Genomic DNA, 18,317 nt, shown 5'->3' on the forward strand with positions numbered 1-18,317 from the left:
TCTAATGGCGAGACACGCTAAAGCAGCAATTCCATAAACCAACAGAGCGCACGTTTAAGGCGGAAAGGGGCACTTAGGGAAGGCTTCTTTGAGGAAGCAATATTTAAGCAAAGATGTGAAGATGAACGGGTAACAACAAGGATGAAGGGTTAAAGCCCATATTTCAGGCTTGGCCGACTGGATGGTTAGAGTCATTTATTGGTAAAGGAACAGCGGATGAGCACCAGATTTGGAGGAAAGTTAACCACCAGCATTTATTTACTGCGGTCCTAGCAGGTTGCCAGGCGCTTCCCAAATTCTTCTAATCATTTTGCGCAGCTGAAGCTATTACTTTCAGTTTACATACACAAAAGAGAGGCTGAGCGGGGTTAAAATGACGTGTCCAAGACGAAATAAAGAACTCTGACTTCTGTATCAGGTTTGTTATGTGCTCGAAAGCCCGCGCTCTTTCCACTCCACAGCTCCTTCTTGTGCACCTCCCTTTCATCTGGTGGCCCCAGCGCCACAAGCTGCCGCTGAGGAAGTCCCTGCCGGGAGCAGAAGAGGAGGCACCAGCAGGATGGCCTGGCAAGGCGCTCCCCTCCCGGGCCTCATCTGCCAAACGATCATCTCCTCCTCCGAAGTTGTACGCATGAAAGGCGAGTGGAAACTTCACTAAAATGAAGGCGACTGACACAACAGAAGGAACCGCATCCTTCCGGGGGCTTACGAAAATAATAAGTTTAAAAAAAATAGGAAGGGAATTCTCTCGCTCTATGATCACTGAGCGCTCTCCTAAGGAAAAGGAAATCTCCCGGAGGATGCCGAGTCGGGGCGGCGGGCTTAGGATGCTCCCACACTCCCCGACCTCCATCCAATCCCCAGGACCCGCAGGACCCCCGGAGGAACTCCCGCCAGTCCGCCCGGGGCCACGCGGCACAAGGTGACACGGACCGCGCCGCGCTGGCCCCTCAGCCGCCTGGGCGAGGCCGGGAGCAGGGAGAGGGGCGTCCGCCGGCCCGCATTACCTTGTACTTATCAAAGCCAGCCAGCTGCTCCGGGCTCACGTATTCGTAGCCAGCCATGACGACCCGAAAACCGAGCGCCCACTCGGCAGCGACTCCCGGGTACGAGGCTGTGGCACACCAGCACCGCACCGGCTGGGCAAGGATGGGAAGGACTGGGCTGGCGGAGAAGGTAGGAGAGCCGCGCTCCGCCCACCGCGCACGCGTAGCCGCCTCGGCCCCTTTGGCCGCCTCTCAGTGCGCAAGCGCAGCCCACGCTTCTCCCCGCCCACCGAGGGGAGGTTGCTAGCCCGCTTGAGCGGCCCGCCCCCCGACACTGTCGCTGTCCAATCGGCGTGGATCAGGCAACACTAAGTCCCGCCTTCCAGCTCTTTTCGTCGCTTCATTTGCTAGCGTCAAAATTGGTGAGCTGAGGTAAGACAAGAGATGGGGTGAAAGGTCAATTTCCCGCCGGGCTTTGCTCCTGGTCGTGGGGTAAGGTGGGCTTTTCAGTGGTATCCTCACTTGAGTGGAGATCTGGGGGATACCCTTTTAGTCCTGGGGGTAGAGTGACTGCTTGCGAGTCGGTTCAGCAGTGCCTCAGGTAAGAGGACTTAGTTCTTCCACTGCAGCGAAGTAAAAGAGGAAGGAGGTCTATTCCGCGGGCCGCTCCCGGCTCCTAGTACGGTGCGCTGCTTGCAGTAGAAATTTAGTAAAAGGGCCGGGCGCGGTGGCTCAAACCTGTAATCCCAGCACTTTAGGAGGCCGGGGTGGGCGGATCACGAGGTGAGGAGATCAAGACCGTCCTGGCTAGCACGGCGAAACCCCGTCTCTACGAAAAATACAAAATAGTCGGGCGTGGTGGCGGGCGCCTGTAGTCCCAGATATTTGGGAGGCTGAGGCAGGAGAATGGAGTGAACCCAGGAGGCGGAGCTTGCAGTGAGCCGAGATTGTGCCACTGCACTCCAGCCTGGGCGACAGAGCGAGACTCCGTCTCAAAAACAAAAAATAAATTTAGTAACCGTGGTTAGATGTAGAGAAGGCCGAGCTGCTGCCGGGGCCACGGGAGTCTTTGTGCGGTCAGCAGAGGGACTTGAAAGGCAGGTGAAAGGACATTGGAGACAAGGCCCTCAGGTCTATGTTGCTTAGGAACTTTGGACCGCCTCATCGCACTCCGCTCTATCAAACCATTCCAAATTAAGATTGCTGGTGTCTCCCGACCAGATAAAAACAGTAATCTCTCAGTCTCGACGAGGCCTTAAAGGCGTTTGCAAGAAGTGTTTTACATAACTAGAGCCCAGTTAATTGTAAAAAAAACAAACAACAACAACAACAAAAAACACTAGGTCAATGGCTAGTGAGTATCTACTAATAAAATTTTATAATAGTTGCTGCTCTTTATTGAGCGCCTTCTATGGGGAGAACTTCACATGCATTATCATCAACACCATAACAACACTGAAGTGAAAGGCATTATCCCCAGTTTCAGATTGGGCAACCTGCCCAGAGTCACTTAGTTACGCAGCTCGGAAATGATCGACCCAACATGAAATGAGATCTGTTTTATGGGAAACCACTACTTCAGGGAACGTTTCAGTCTCTCTGGGTGTCTGAAATAAGGGCGATTATTTTCAGATACTTCTATGTTCATTCGTTTAACAACTATTTACTGGGGACCCGAGATATGCCAAACAGAGTATTATTACTACATGTCTAATCTCCTCTCCTAAAGCATAAGATTCTTAAAAGGTTATAGATAATCTTATACCTGGTATATGGTAGATAATAAGCTTCCCCCCCACGCCCACCCCGCCTTGAGATAGGGACTCATTCTCACCCAGGCTGGAATGCAGTACATGATCACGGCTCACTGCAGCCTTGACCTCCCCCGGCTCAGGTGATCCTGCCTCCGTCTCCCAAGTAGCTAGAACTACAAGTGCACACCAGCACACCCAGCTACATTTTTTGCATTTTTTGTAGAGTGGGTGCCCGGCTAACCAATAAACTTGAGTGTCCTTTATCACACTTGCCCTCGAGGGCAGTATTTGCATCTTACACATCTTAATTTTCCGCATGTTCCATAGCCCCAGGGCTTGCAAATAATACATGATCAAATTTTTTTTTTTTTTTTTTTTTTTTTTTTTTTTTTTTGAGACGGAGTCTCGCTCTGCCCAGGCTGGAGTGCAGTGGTGTGATCTCGGCTCACTGCAAGCTCCGCCTCCCGGGTTCACGCCATTCTCCTGCCTCAGCCTCCGGGTAGCTGGGACTACAGGAGCCCGCCACCAAGCCCGGCTAATTTTTTGTATTTTTTTTTTTAGTAAAAACGGAGTTTCACCGTGTTAGCCAGGATGGTCTCGATCTACTGACCTCGAGATCTGCCCGCCTCGGCCTCCCAAAGTGCTGGGATTACAGGCGTCAGCCACCGCGCCCGGCCAATATATTTTATTGAATGAATGAGCAAAGATCTCTTTGATAGGGTGTGAAGTACCAGTTTTGAGAAGAACATTAGAAATGAGAGTCTCAGCCAGGCACGGTGGCTCATGCTTTTAATCCCAACACTTTGGGAGGCTGCGGCGCAGGGATTACTTGCTACCAGGAGTTTGAGACCAGCCTGGACAATATGGTGAAACCTCGTCTCTACTAAGAATACAAGCCTAGTGGCACGCGCCTGTAGTCCCAGCTACTCAGGTTACTGAGGCAGGAGAATTGCTTGAGCCTGGGAGGTGGGGTTGCAGTGGATGGAGACTGTGCCACTGCACTCCAACCTGGGCGACAGAGCAAGACTCCGTCTGAAAAACAAAATAAAAAAAAACCTTCATACTTGTAAAACTTAGTTAATTGTGGAAAGCCATAAAATGTGACTTCATTGCAAGCTCATAATAGTTCATAAACTGCACTTATTGTTAATCAGTTCAGATACAAACAAACTCAAAATGACATGATTGATTCTTAAAATTTTTTTCTGCCTCTGATATTTTCTTTAAAAGCACTTTTTAAAAGAGTAACTTTTAATTTTGTGAAAGCAGTTACAATTTGCTGCTTCTCTGCATAAGGTTGTAACAAGTGGCCGGGCGCGGTGGCTCACGCCTGTAATCCCAGCACTTTGGGAGGCCGAGGCGGGCGGATCACAAGGTCAGGAGATCGAGACCATCCTGGCTAACACTGTGAAACCCCGTCTCTACTAAAAATGCAAAAAATTAGCCGGGCGAGGCGGCGGGCGCCTGTAGTCCCAGCTACTCGGGAGGCTGAGGCAGGAGAATGGCGTGAACCCGGGAGGCGGAGCTTGCAGTGAGCCGAGATCGCGCCACTGCACTCCAGCCTGGGCGACTAAGCGAGACTCTGTCTCAAAAAAAAAAAAAAAAAAAAAAGGTTGTAACAAGTTTGAATCAATTATAAATTCATCTGATAATTTATAAGCTGAAGCATAACCCAGAAATTGGTTTATACTTTGACATGTTACTGGCTGTGTAATCCCAGACAACTAACTTCACTTAGTCCCAGTTCTCTTTTTCAAAAAGAGGGCATTTGGGCCGGGCGCAGTGGCTCACACCTGTAAACCCAGCACTTTGGGAGGCCGAGGCAGGCGGATCACGAGGTCAGGAGATTGAGACCATCCTGGCTAACATGGTGAAACCCCGTCTCTACTAAAAATATAAAAAGAAAATTAGCTGGGCTTGGTGGCAGGCACCTATAGTCCCAGCTACTTGGGAAGCTGAGGCACGAGAATGGTGTGAACCCGGGAGGCGGAGCTTGCAGTGTGCCACTGCACTCCAGCCTGGGTGACAGAGTGAGACTCCATCTCAAAAAAAAAAAAAAAAAAGAGGGCATTTGATCCTTAGATCTAATTTGATCCATTAGAACCTATTAGGTACTAAGATCCTATTCATCTCTGAAATTCAATGAAACTTTATCATATAACTTCTCTGAGATTAAGTCAACTCATCTGGGTAATCTTGTCTTACCTGCAATGATACGGCTCAAGTCTGTTCAATTAAATTCATACAAATTTAAGATATTAGTCATGCTCCATATAACCACGTTTCTGTCAATGAGGGACCACATGTGGTCCCTTAAGATTATAGTGGAGCCGAAAAATTCCTGTCACCTAGTGACATGGTAGCTTTCAAAATGTTGTAACACAAGGCATTACTCACGTTTGTGGTAATGCTAGTGTAAACAAATGTACTGCACTGCCAGTCATCTAAAAGTATAGCACATATAATTATGTACACTGCTGAATACTTGATAATAAATAACTATCTTACTGGCTTTTGTATTTACTATTGGAACATATCCTGTCATTAAGTGATGCATGACTGCATTTTCACAGAATTCTGTGAATCCTAAACCCAGCAGGCATGGTCACCGGGAAGAGAAAAATGTCATGGAAACAAATTTGCCTTTGGAACTAAGTCACCTTTCTGTTTTCTTGTTCCCAAATTTTATTCTAGGAGGCATTTTTCCCTAAGGCAGCCCAGCTGCCTGGGACTGCTTTAGATTGGCCTTGTCACTCCCATCTACGCTCTACACGCCAAATTCTTGAGTGTAGTTTATTATTGCTTTGTTTCCCTTGTCTGCCTCCTCATCCATTGAAGTTTATTTCTTCTATATCTTGGACACTCAAGATCAGGCATTTTGCCTTCCAGAATAATAATCATAGAAAATATCAATTCGTGCTAGAAACAATATTTTTATTTTTATAATATAACCAAAATAAAGTGTTTTAAATTCCTGGAGTGCCTGTTTTATTTAGTCTGAATAAGAGTGTATCAGATAAATGGAGACAGCCAAAAAAAATTGGAGGTTAATTAAGGACTAATATAGTTAATAACTCCAATATAAGTTACTGAAGCCATAAAAATAGGCAGTCTTCCAAAGAAGTTTGTAAAAAGTTATTGATTTAGTTCTCATTTTAAAATAAAAATGAATGCCTTATACATATAAACTCTGGTTCTCAAAGCAGTTTCACACAACTAACAATCCTGAGCCCTGGGCCTGATGGCTGTTCCAATTATACAGAGTGGAACAATAGAATAGTAACATATCTTACCAAAAGTCACCCAGGAAAGAGGAACACAGGTCATCAGACTTTTAGTTGAATAATTTGCCACTACACTATGCTTCTACAAGTTGATAGTAAGATGTTTTTAAAAAAAAAAAAAATCACAAATCAGTTTTTTTTTTAAGATGGAGTCTCGCTTTGTCGCCCAGGCTGGAGTGCAGTGGCACGTTCTCGGCTGACTGCAAGCTCTGCCTCCTGGGTTCACGCCATTCTCCTGCTGCAGCCTCCCGAGTAGCTGGGACTAGAGGTGCCTGCCACCACGCCCGGCTAACTGTTTGTATTTTTAGTAGAGACAGGGTTTCACCGTGTTGGCCAGGATGGTCTCTATCTCCTGACCTCGTGATCCGCCTGCCTCAGCCTCCCAAAGCGCTGGGATTACAGGTGTGGGTCATCGCGCCCAGCCCACAAGTCAGTTTTTAATCAAATTCCAGCATGCTGAAAGGCTGAGGCAGGAGGGTCCCCTGAGCCCAGGAATTCAAGACCAGCCTGGGCAACATAGGGAGACCCTGTCTCTACAAACAACAACAAAAAAGGAACTCCCCAGTTATTATAGTAAATCTTCTCAAGTGGGGTTTTGTTTGCCTGTTTTTTTGCTATATTTTACATTTTTCAATCATAATCCTCCTAGGTAAGAATGTAAAGGGAACTGTATGAGGGGGTCATCAGTCATATTTTTGTCACAGAAAAAGTCTGTGCAATATAATGAGATTCAGCATAAGCTAATACGTCCTACTTCTATGTTGCTGGGGGAGGATGGTGTCTCTGCTATTTTGTGACTTATTCTCAACCAGCTTCTCAGTGGTGTGTGTGTGTGTGTGTGTGTGTTTGTTTGTTTGTCAAGACGGAGCCTCATTTTGTCGCCCAGGCTGGAGTGCAGTGGTGCGATCTTGGCTCACCGCAACCTCTGCCTCCCAGGTTCAAGCGATTCTCCTGCCTCAGCCTCCCAAGTAGCTGGGACTACAGGCACCCACCACCACGCCTGGCTAATATTTGTATTTTTAGTAGATAGAGAGGGGGTTTCACTATGTTGGCCAGGCTGGTCTCAAACTCCTGACCTCAGGTGATCCACCCGCTTTGGCCACCTTGGGATTACAGGCGTGAGCCACCTTGCCCAGCCTTCTCAGTGGTTTTATGGCCATTTTTGTGGTCTTAATCTACCAAACCAATAATGTCAGTAGTCATTCAAAGTCTAGAGACAGTTTAAAGATTCAGAGGGACCCAGTGTGATATGAGGCAAGAGTGAAATCACAGGTCTAGTAATTTAGACCATCTACATACTTGCCATTCTTTTTTTTTTTTTGAAGGCGAGTGATTGTTTCTCTGTTATAAGCATTACTCATGAGCATGTCTGTTAAATAAAAGAAACATTATTTTAAAAACTGATTGCAGGCAAAGTTTTACACTGGGCAAAGTCTTATCTTCATCATTCTTGAAGTTCTGGTAGTGATCCAGCATCTGTATTCTATGAATGGAGGAAGAATTAATACCTCTCCCACACGCACATCCTCCTCCCCTTTATTACTCCCCTAGAATGGAAGCAGAACTGTAGGTAAAGAGAGAACAAATCATTCAGATGAGTAGCCGTAGTGGCATCACCTCTGCGATGCCTTTCTCTTTATTTGTGTTTGGCAATGTTAATCTCATCTAATGTCAGATATGCAGATGCAACCAAATGTAACCACTGTTTTTTGTTTTTTGTTTTTTGTTTTTTTTTTGAGACAGAGTCTCGCTCTGTCGCCCAGGCAGGAGTGCAGTGGCCGGATCTCAGCTCACTGCAAGCTCCGCCTCCCGGCTTCACGCCATTCTCCTGCCTCAGCCTCCCGAGTAGCTGGGACTACAGGCGCCCGCCACCTCACCCGGCTAGTTTTTTGTATTTTTTAGTAGAGACGGGCTTTCACCGTTTTAACCAGGATGGTCTCGATATCCTGACCTCGTGATCCGCCCGTCTCGGCCTCCCAAAGTGCTGGGATTACAGGCTTGAGCCACCGCGCCCGGCCCCACTGTTCTTTTTTAATTTCAATTTGAACACACAGCCGTGCAACGGTCTTCATTTTTGAATGGGGATTATTTTCGTCTTCATGAAACTTTGAGATTATTGGATCGATGGCCATTCAGTTTTGGTGCAAGAGAAGGTCTGTAGGAGAAAAAAAAAATCCTAAGTGGAACAAGAGAGTAAAGAACGTTGTTATAATTCATATAATTCATTTTTCCTATAGGAATTCTGGAAATACTGGGGTTAAGGCAACAGTGGCCAACATAGATCTCTACTACCTAAGACTTTCACTTCTTCCTTGATATGTATAACTAAGGCTATGTGGCCTGCTTGACCACAACTCTAATGGAAGCTGGCTCTATTTTTTTTTTTTTTTTAAATCAGACACTGTTGTCTATACTTCTAGAAAATAAGACATACAAATAGGAAACAATATGTAAAACTGCAACTGAACACAGGTCGGGTTGCTCACTGCTTGCAGAGTCTAACAAGAGCGAGGTCTGGTAGAAAGAAAATGATTTTATTAACCAAAATTAGTAAAGGGAAAGTGGCCAGATTTCTATCCAAAGGAATCGTTTCAATTTTTGAAGGGAAAGCAGAGGTTTAAAAAGGGGAAACTTGATAAGGAAGGCATGCAAGAATTGTGCCGGAAAAAAAAAAAAAAAAGAATTGTGCTGAGTACAATGTGGGTCTTATTCTGATGGCTCTCTTGGGTCCCAATCCACCTGGAATGCAGGCTTATGTCATCTCAACAATGGCCAGGTTGTTAACTAGCCGCCTTGAAGTCATCTCTGGAATTTTGCAGCTGGGTCTACAGGGTTGTTCTCTCTGTCTCAAGATTAGCCCCTGGAAGTTCTAAGAAGGCATATAATTAGATAGTAGCATGCAGTTAGATAAATGTGAAGGGAGTATATACCGTGAGAAACACAGGGACCATGGAGTCTATATAAAGGCTAAGGGAAAAGGCTTCTGTAGTTTGCTTCGAAGTTACATCTTAAAACCCAAGAGGAAAGAAAAAAATACATATTAAAATGCAGTTTTGGGGTTTGGTTTTGTTTTGTTGGTTTGTTTGTTTGAATCAGATTCTTATTCTGTCACCCAGGCTAGAGTGCAGTGGCATGATCTCAGCTCACTTCAACCTCTGCCTCCTGGGTTCAAGCCATTCTCAAGGCTCAGCCTCCCATGTAGCTGGGATTACAGGTGCGCCACCACGCCCAGCTAATTTTTTTGTATTTTCAGTAGAGATGGGGTTTCACCATGTTGACCAAGCTGGTCTTGAACTCCTGACCTCAAGTGATCCACCTGCCTTGGCCTCCCAAAGTGCTGGGATTACAGGCACGAGCCACCATGCTCGGCCCTTAAAATGCGTTTTGAAGTTAAGTGACCCAGTTACAAAAGTAACAACTTCATTTTCTTTCTTTTCTTTTTTTTTTTTTTTTTTTTTGAGATGGAGTCTTGCTCTGTTGCCCAGGCTGGAGTGCAGTGGTGCACTCTTGGCTCACTTCAACCTCTGCCTCCTGGGTTCAAGCAACTGTTCTGCCTCAGCCTGTGACTACAGGTGCACGCCACCAATTTTTGTATTTTTAGTAGAGACGGGATTTCACCATTTTGGCCAGGATGATCTTGATCTCCTGACTTCGTGATCCGCCCGCCCCAGCCTCCCAAAGTGCTGGGATTGCAGGCATGAGCCAACCCGTCTGGCCAACAACTTCATTTTCTTTTCATGTATCCTTATTGAACACTATGTACCAAATACAAATTCCATGATGGACATGGAGATACAAAGTGGATACGGTGGCTCATGCCTGTAATTCCAGCGCTTTGGGAGGCCAAGGCGGGCAGATCATCTGAGGTTGGGAGTTTGAGACCAGCCTGACCAACATGGAGAAACCCCATCTCTACTAAAAATACAAAGTTAGCCGGGCATGGTGGCACATGCTGTAATTTAAGCTACTCAGGAGGCTGAGGCAGGAGAATCACTTAAACCTGGGAGGCAGAGGTTGCAGTGAGCCGAGATCGTGCCATTGCACTCCAGCCTGGGCAACAAGAGTGAAACTCCATCTCAAAACAAAACAAAGTTGAGTAAGACATGGTCCCCAAGCAGGGAGAAGTTATTATTGCATTCTGAAAATGACCAGCATCATCCAGTGCTCTGGCTCATCATTTTACTCTCTCTCTCTTTGTTTTTTTAGAGACAAGGTCTCACTCTGTTGCCCAGGTTGACCTCAAACTCCTAGACTCAAGCAATCCTCCCACCTTGGCCTCCCAAGTAGCTGGGACTGCAGGTGTGCATCACCATACCTGGCCATATTTCTATCTTTTTTTCATCCTCCTGTCTGCCTCTCCTCTCTGTTTTTTAAATCCACTGTGAAGGTGTGGAATATTTTGTCTTGGACAGAGAATTGACTTAAAGACAGGAAACAAAGGTTTAAAATCAAAAGAAAATTCTAAATAAAGAATTTGAGATCCCATAGGGATTTATTTATTTATTTATTTATTTATTTTATTTTTGAGACCAAGTCTTGCTTTGTTGCCCAGGCTGGGAGGGCAGTGGCGTGATCTTGGCTCACTGCAACCTCTGCTTCCTGGGTTCAAGTGATTCTCATGTCTCGGCCACCCGAGTAGCTGGGATTACATGCGTGTGCCACCATGCCTGGCCGATTTTTGTATTTTTAGTAGAGACAGGTTTTTGCCATGTTAGCCACGCTGGTCTCAAACTCCTGGCCTCAAGCGATCCGCCTGCCTCAGCCTCCCAAAGTGCTGAGATTACAGGTGTGAGCCACCACACCTGGCCTGATTTAATATTTTGATGAATAATCTAGAAAGTGGGGTATAGAAACAACTCTTCACATTTACTCATGATCCTTAGCCCTTCGTGATGAAATGCCTTATGAGTACACATAGACTACAAGAAAATACATTTTTAAAATAAGCAGTTTTAAAAGTTATGTTTTGCCATATAACAAATTACTCAAAATTCAGTAGCCTAAAATAAGAACCATTTTATTTGCTCATAATTCTGTGGGTCAGCAATTTGGATTGGGCTTAGCTGAGCAGTTTTGCTGGTCTTGCTAGATATGCTAATTAGCTTGAGTGTGGTAATCATTTCACACTGTTCTCCATATCAAAACATCACATTGTACACCTAAAATATATAAAATTTTTATCTGTCAATCATATCTCAATGAAACTGGGAGAAAAATAAAGTGGAAGCTACAAGGTCTTTGTCGACCTAGGTAAGATACCACAAAATGTTGCTTCTGTTGCCTTCTGCCAGACAAAGCAAATCACAAGGCCAGTGCAGAGTCACAAAGGAGAAATAGATCCCACCACTTAATGGATAGAATGGCAAAGTCACACAGTGCGGGGCCTGCAGAAAAGTATAGGACAATCACTGCCCCTATATTTGTAAACAATCTACCACTTCAGATTAGCTGCTCTCACTAAAAATATAGTAAGTAGGCTTCATGAAAAGACTTGCAAACCACTGACTTACACCTAGATTGCTTTCAAATATTCAGAGAAAGAACGGCAAAAACTTGTCATTGGCTTTTCTTAGTCATCGTAAACCATCTCTTACTGCCAAACCTCCCACTTATTCTTCACTCATTGCCAGTCCATTTCCAACCCCATAGACACCACTGAAGTGGCTACTGCCAGGTTCCTCCTCTTTGATGCTGAGTCATAACTTATTGGGGTTTTCTTCCAGTGATCTTCCACTTTGATGCTGAGTCATAACTTATTGGGGTTTTCTTCCACTGATCCTGCCCACTGTTATTTCTTTGAAACTTCCTCCCTTCTCCCTTGATTGCTTTAATTTTTTTTTTTTTTTTTGGATGGAGTCTCACTCTGTCACCAAGGTTGGAGTGTAGTGCCAAGATCTTGGCTCACTGCAACCTCCACCTCCACCTCCCGGGCTCAAGAGATTCTCCTGCCTCAGCCTCCAGAGTAGCTGGGACTACAGGCATGTGCAACCACGCCCAGCTAATTTTTGTATTTTTAGTAGAGATAGGTTTTTGCCATGTTGGCCAGGCTGGTCGCGAACTCCTGACCTCAAGTGATTCACCCGTCTCCCAAAGTGCCTCCCAAAGTGCTTGGATTACAGGCATGAGCCACTGTGCCCAGCCTCCCTTGATTGCTTTGAATTGAATTACTCTTGTCATCATTCTTTCCGACCCTTCCTTCCAACACACACACATACGCGCGCACGCACTCTCTTGATCTCCCCAGAATGCAGGATTGTTCATAAATCGCTAAACATTTCAGGTTGCATGTACAAAACTTCTGTTTCGTCCTTCCTGACTGGTTAACTCCCTCTCAATCTTCAAGATTCATCTTAAGTTTCGTTTCTTCCAAGAAGCCATTTTTGTCCCAGTTGCTAACCTACTTCCACCTCCCCTCACTGTGTTCCCACAGCATCCTGTGCATACCTTTATGTTTATGTTATGAAATTATTCTTTTCTGTCTTACTGGACTCTTAAGTGCCTTGAGGGTAAAGACCAAATCTGTATACCTCTGAGTCTGTAACATAATGCCTCATACCCAGCAAGACTGCAGTAAGCATTGAATTAAATTGCACTGTGAAGAAATAAGGAAGTGTATGACACTGACAGCAACAAGTGCTATTAACATAAAACTCTTCCTACTTATTAACCTAGTAATCCCACTTTGAAAGAATATACTTCCAGGAAATGATCTGCAAGAAAAAAATCTTGTTGCAAAGACTTATAAGGAGCCATATTTTGTAACTGCAGAGGGGAAAGCAGGCAATCAAATGCCCAATTATATAAGAACTTAAACTGTAAACTATAGTAAATTAATGTCATAAGATATATCATAATTAGACAGAGAAATAAGTGAATGTAAAAAAATGGAAAAAAAAACATAGAAAGTGTTGGCAAGGATGTAGAAAAATTTGAAGCCTCATGCAATACTGGTGGAAATGTAAAATGGTACAGCCCCTGTGGAAAAATGCTTGATAGTTCCTCAGAAAATTAAACATATAGTTAGTTACCTGACCCAGTCATTCCACTCAAAAAACTTGTACATGCATGTCCGTAGTAGCTATTCATAATAGCCAAAAAATGGAAAGAAGCCAAATGCCCAACTGATGAATGGATAAATAAAATGTATGTGTCCATGCAACTGTTCAGCTATAAAAAGGAATGAAGTACTGATATATGCTACAGCATGAACTTGAAAACATTATGCTAAGTGAAAGAAGCCCGACACAAATGGCCATACAGTGTATGATTCCATTTATAGGAAATGTGCTTTGCTTTGCTCTGTGGCAAATCCAGAGAGACAGGAAGCAGATTAGTGGATGGGGCAGGGAAGGATTGGGAATGACTAACAAGTGTGAGATTTCTTTTAAGGGTGGTGAAAATGTTCCGGAATTAGGTAGTGATGAAGATTGCACAAAATTGTGAATATACTAAACACCATTGAAGTGTACTCTTTAAAATGGTGAATTTTATCTTAATTTTTCAGAAGGAGAAATTGATTATTAATGTTATATTAAAAAGAAAAGCATATCATGAGGGAGGAAAAAAGCAAAGCACAAAATAACATATGCATACTTGTTAGAACTAAAAATGTGTTGATAACTGGGGAAAAGACAGAGGATATCATGAATTGGCTGTTTTTAATTTGTAGGCATTTTATCATTGTAGATAAAGTTGCTTAAAATTTAGTACTTTTACAGGCATATCTGCCAGAACATTATTGCAAATTATGCAAAGCTAAAATATAGACCTATAAAGTTCTACATGATAAGGTAACTGTAGGTTCTGTAGTTTTATAATATAAAGTAGGAGAGGACAAGTCATTGCGTTAATAGAGTGCTTGTTGGGATAACCTGTGTTTTATTGGTGGGGAGATGATCAAAGGGACTCAATGTGAAGATCAACAAATTACCCATATAAGATTTCTCTTCCTGGTTTTGGCATGAGTATAGGAATGCAAGAGGCTAAAGGGGTATTTTGAGAAGCAAGTCCTTGAGGTAGCCACCAGCTAGTTTTCTCTTGAAAGCAATCAGGAGAAAGTAACCAGGAGGACGTGAATTAACAGCTTTTCTAGAGGAATTTAAAATAAAGAATGAAGGCATTAAGAGGTACTCTAAAGTCCAAATTGCTACAAAGAAGTAAGGCTTACAAATAAGAAAATAGCTCAAAAACCACAGGGAAAATTAGGATAAAGCATTGTGGGTGGTTTTTTTAAATTTACCTTTTTTTTTTTTTTTTTTTTTTTTTGAGATGATAGCTTGCTGTCTTGCCTAGGCTGGCCTTGAACTCCTGGACTCAAGTGATCCTGCTGCCTTAGCCTCCCAAGTAGCGGGGACTATAGGTGTGTGCTGCTGAGCCTGGCTAACTACTAAAGGTGATTTTAAAAATCCTATCCTTGTACAGGTACAGCCCTTTAAATTTTGGCAGGGCTCAGGGGCTCACGCCTGTAATCTCAGCACTTTGGGAGGCTGAGGCGAGCAGATCACTTGAGGACAGGAGTTCGAGACCAGCCTGGCCAACATGGTGAAACCCCGTCTCTACTAAAAATACAAAAAAAAAAAAAAAAAAAAAGTAGCCAGGCATGGTGGCATGTGCCTGTAATCCCAGTACTCAGGAGGCTGAGACAGAATTGCTTGAACCTGGGAGGCAGAGGTTGCAGTGAGCCAAGATTGTGCTCTGCACTTCAGCCTGGGCAACAGAGCAAGACTATGTCTTGAAAAAAAATAGTAAATAAATTACATTTTATGAAATCCTATTCTTGCACAGGTACGGCCCTTTAAATTTTATTTTATGCTAGAAGTAAAAACTTTTGTGTTGGAAAACCTAGGTATGTATTAGAATAAATGATTGTCTGCTAAGAGAAGGCATCTGTGGCTGGGGATCCCTATAACCATTGGTTGCCACATCTGCTTCTCTGACACGGGGGTGCTCCTGTCCCAGGAGGAATCGCTTCCTGTGACATCATAAGAAATATATATTTGTTCTCTCCCCCTGTTTAGGAGTCTTCAAAATGTAAGGTCTTTCTGCATGCTAAAGAGATGACTAGTAGCTGGGGGCTCCTGGATAACCTCAGGATGGTTGCCAGGGGAACCAACCATGTGCTTAGAGGCTAGGAACTTTCCACCCTGCTCCCCACCCTCCTAGGAGGGGAGAGGAGCTGGAGATTGAATTAATAATCAATCATGCCTGCATGAGGAAGCCTCCAAACAACTCCCTAACGTACAGGAGTTCAGAAAGCTTCCAAGTTGGTGAACATGTGGAGATGCTGGGAGGGTGGTGTGCCTGGAGCAGGCATGGAAGCTCTGCACCTCTTCCTGAGTACCTTGCCCTGTGCCTACCTCCCGTCTGGCTGTTCCTGAGTTGTATCCTTTTATAACAAACCAGTAATCTAAGTAAACTGTTATTTCTGAGTTCCGTGAGCTGTTCTAACCAGTTATTGAATCTGAGGCGGGGGTCGTGGGTTTTATAACTGGCCAATCAGAGAAGCACAGGTGACATACTGGACTTGCAAACTGGTGTCTGAACTGGGCAGCGGGGGGCAGTCCTGTGAGACTGAGCCCTTAACCTGTAAGATCTCACACAAACTAGACAGCATCAGTATTGAATTAAATTGTAGGACACCCAGCAGTGTCCACCAAGTAATGGAGGATTCCTTGGTGTGGGAAAACCCCACATATTTGGTCACCAGAAGTTCTGTGTGAGTACAGAAAACAAGAGTTTATCCCAGAACGCAAGTTTTCTTCTGAAAGGTGCCTCTGAGAAACCTGAGGAGGAGCTGAAAGAGGTTGACAACAGGAGCTAAATGAGACCCTGTTGGAGAGACTGTGGGGTCTAACAGACACGTTCCTGGAGAGGGTTTGGTCCCTGGCCAGAGCCACTTTTAACCTCTCCCTCTTCATAGGTCAAAAAATGTACAGGTTTTCCAACACAGCCTTGCAGATTGGGCCCACTTCCTTTATGACCCTGGTTCTTCCTGTTACCTTTGAACCTGAAAGGTCACAAATGGAACCAAGGCAACAGTTGCAGTTGCAGCAGATACTTCTAGGGCCTAAGCTTGCTGTCAGGAGGAATGGAAAGATCTAGATTGTTACTACTCTACTTGAGCTCTCTTGGTGGGAAATCTGAAATTCAGTATTATTTGAAGTGCTGATTATGTGAATTATTTTTATTTTTGTTTTAAACTTCAACACATTGATCTACCTAAACTTGGTGGGGAGAAGTCTCTCTCCTTTATCTCACAGAAAGACTCCCAACTTCAGCAGTGCCCTCCATGCTGTCAAAACGCCTTATGGCTGTGGTGTAAAGCAGCCACTATCTCTTCCTAGTGGGTTGGAGCGACAGAGGGAGGGCCTGCAAAAGGTTCAACCACAGGATGAGGACTGTGGAGGACAGATCAGGAGCTCATTTCCTTAACGCACTTTGGCCATTAGACATGTATATATGTGTTTATTAAAAAAAAAAAAAAAAAAAAGTCTATGCTCATTTTTTGTCTTAAAATATTTAAAATGTTTCCAACTGAAAAAAAAGACATGTATGTATCTGTGCCTTTAAAGATATATTACATGTTGTATCCACAAATCTATCTGTTAGTAGAAAACGCATAAGGGTGAATCAAATGCTCTCTTATGAATTCAGATCAGGCATAGCCCATGAATAGAAAGGTTCCTAATCCTTCTTTATTTATCATCATGATCATCATTCTTTATCTCAACTATAACATATAGAAAGTAATATGTTTGATGTTCATATACCACCAGGAAATAACAGACGTTAACCTTTCACCATATGTGCGCCAGAGCTTTTTATTTATTTATTTTTATTTTTATTTTTTATTTATTTTTATTTTTTTTTTGAGATGGAGTCTCGCTCTGTCACCCAGGCTGGAATGCAGTGGCGCGATCTCGGTTCACTGCAAGCTCCGCCTCCCTGGTTCATGCCATTCTCCTGTCTCAGCCTCCCGAGTAGCTGGGACTACAGGCGCCCGCCACCACGCCTGGCTAATTTCTTTGTATTTTTTTTAGTAGAGACGAGGTTTCACCGTGTCAGCCAGGATGGTCTCAATCTCCTGACCTCCTGATCCGCCAGCCTCGGCCTCCCAAAGTGCTGGGATTACAGGCTTGAGCCACCGCGCCCGGCCAGCTTTTTATTTTTTTATATATTTCACGTATAGCTGCAGCTCTTCACCATCCTGTTCCTTTTCTCCTGGGAGTTAACCTCTTTTTTTAACTTGTTTGTCATTTACATTTATATTTTTTAACTGCTATTATGTGTGTTCATATATGGATTCAAAATAGTATTATTTTTGTGCTTGCGTGTGTATATGTGATTTACTTAAATGGCATCCCACTGTTTCTAACCTCTTAGGACATTTTTTGCACTCTACATTGTTTTGATATTGATGCATATAGCCCCAGTTCATTCATTTATGTTTCTGTATGGTAGTAGATTGCATACCTATCTACAGTTTATTTATCCATTCCACTACTGATGAGTGTCGGGTTATTTCCACTTCTGGAGTCATTCTTTAATACATTTATTTAAAAAAAATTTTTTTTTTTTGAGATGGAGTCTCACTGTCGCCCAGGCTGGAGTGCAGTAGCACAATCTTGGCTCACTGCAACCTCCACCTCCTGGGTTCAAGCGATTCTCCTGCCTCAGCCTCCTGAGTAGCTGGAATTACAGGGACGTGCCCCCACGCCCAGTTAATTTTTGTATTTTTAGTAGAGACAGGGTTTCACCATGTTGGCCAGGCTGGTCTCAAACTCCTGACCTCAGGTGATCCATCTACCTCGGCCTCCCAAAGTGCTGGGATTACAGGCATGAGCTACTGTGTTTGGCCTAAATTTATTTATTTATTTATTTTTAATTCACAGGTTCTCAAGAAAAAAAACAATCAGCGAATGATATTCAGGTTAAAAAAATCTTTGTATATTTCTTTTGTGTGTGTGTGAACAATGTGAATAGTTCTGGTTATTTGATCTTTAATAATAAGAACAAGAAATGTTACACTTTTTTTTTTTTTTTTTGAGACGGAGTCTCGCTGTGTCGCCCAGGCTGGAGTGCAGTAGTGCAATCTCGGCTCACTGCAAGCTCTGCCTCCCAGGTTCGCCATTCTGCTGCCTCAGCCTCCCAAGTAGCTGGGACTACAGGCGCCCGCCACCATGCCTGGCTAATTTTTTTGTATTTTTAGTAAAGACGGAGTTTCACCGTGTTAGCCAGGATGGTCTAGATCTCCTGACCTAGTGATCTGCCCACCTCGGCCTCCCAAAGTGCTG

The 18,317-nt window shown here is 44.0% G+C and overlaps 2 protein-coding genes across 19 annotated transcripts in view; one reads left to right on the top strand and one right to left on the bottom strand.

Annotated features, from left to right (window-relative positions):
• The window catches only part of SELENOI (selenoprotein I), a 45,525-nt gene extending 44,331 nt beyond the window's left edge, over positions 1-1,194 (bottom strand). The window contains exon 1 of the mRNA XM_005576363.5: positions 1,008-1,194. Within this exon, the coding sequence (XP_005576420.2) occupies positions 1,008-1,064 (57 nt within the window). The 5' untranslated portion in view covers positions 1,065-1,194. The remainder of the gene's footprint in view (positions 1-1,007) is intronic.
• The window catches only part of ADGRF3 (adhesion G protein-coupled receptor F3), a 40,308-nt gene continuing 23,038 nt past the window's right edge, over positions 1,048-18,317 (top strand). For 17 of the 18 annotated variants that reach the window (XR_012422579.1, XR_012422578.1, XR_012422580.1 and 14 more), the window contains exon 1: positions 1,454-1,587. Coding sequence is in view for 1 of the 18 variants with exons in the window: in XM_045369639.3 (XP_045225574.2) it covers positions 1,063-1,176 (114 nt within the window). In the remaining 17 variants the exon portion in view is untranslated. Of the gene's footprint in view, positions 1,177-1,453; positions 1,588-18,317 lie in introns of those variants that run through there. The other variant, XM_045369639.3, reaches the window with a different exon arrangement.

This window comes from Macaca fascicularis, chromosome 13, assembly GCF_037993035.2.
Source record: "Macaca fascicularis isolate 582-1 chromosome 13, T2T-MFA8v1.1".
NCBI classification, from domain to species: Eukaryota; Metazoa; Chordata; class Mammalia; order Primates; family Cercopithecidae; genus Macaca; species Macaca fascicularis.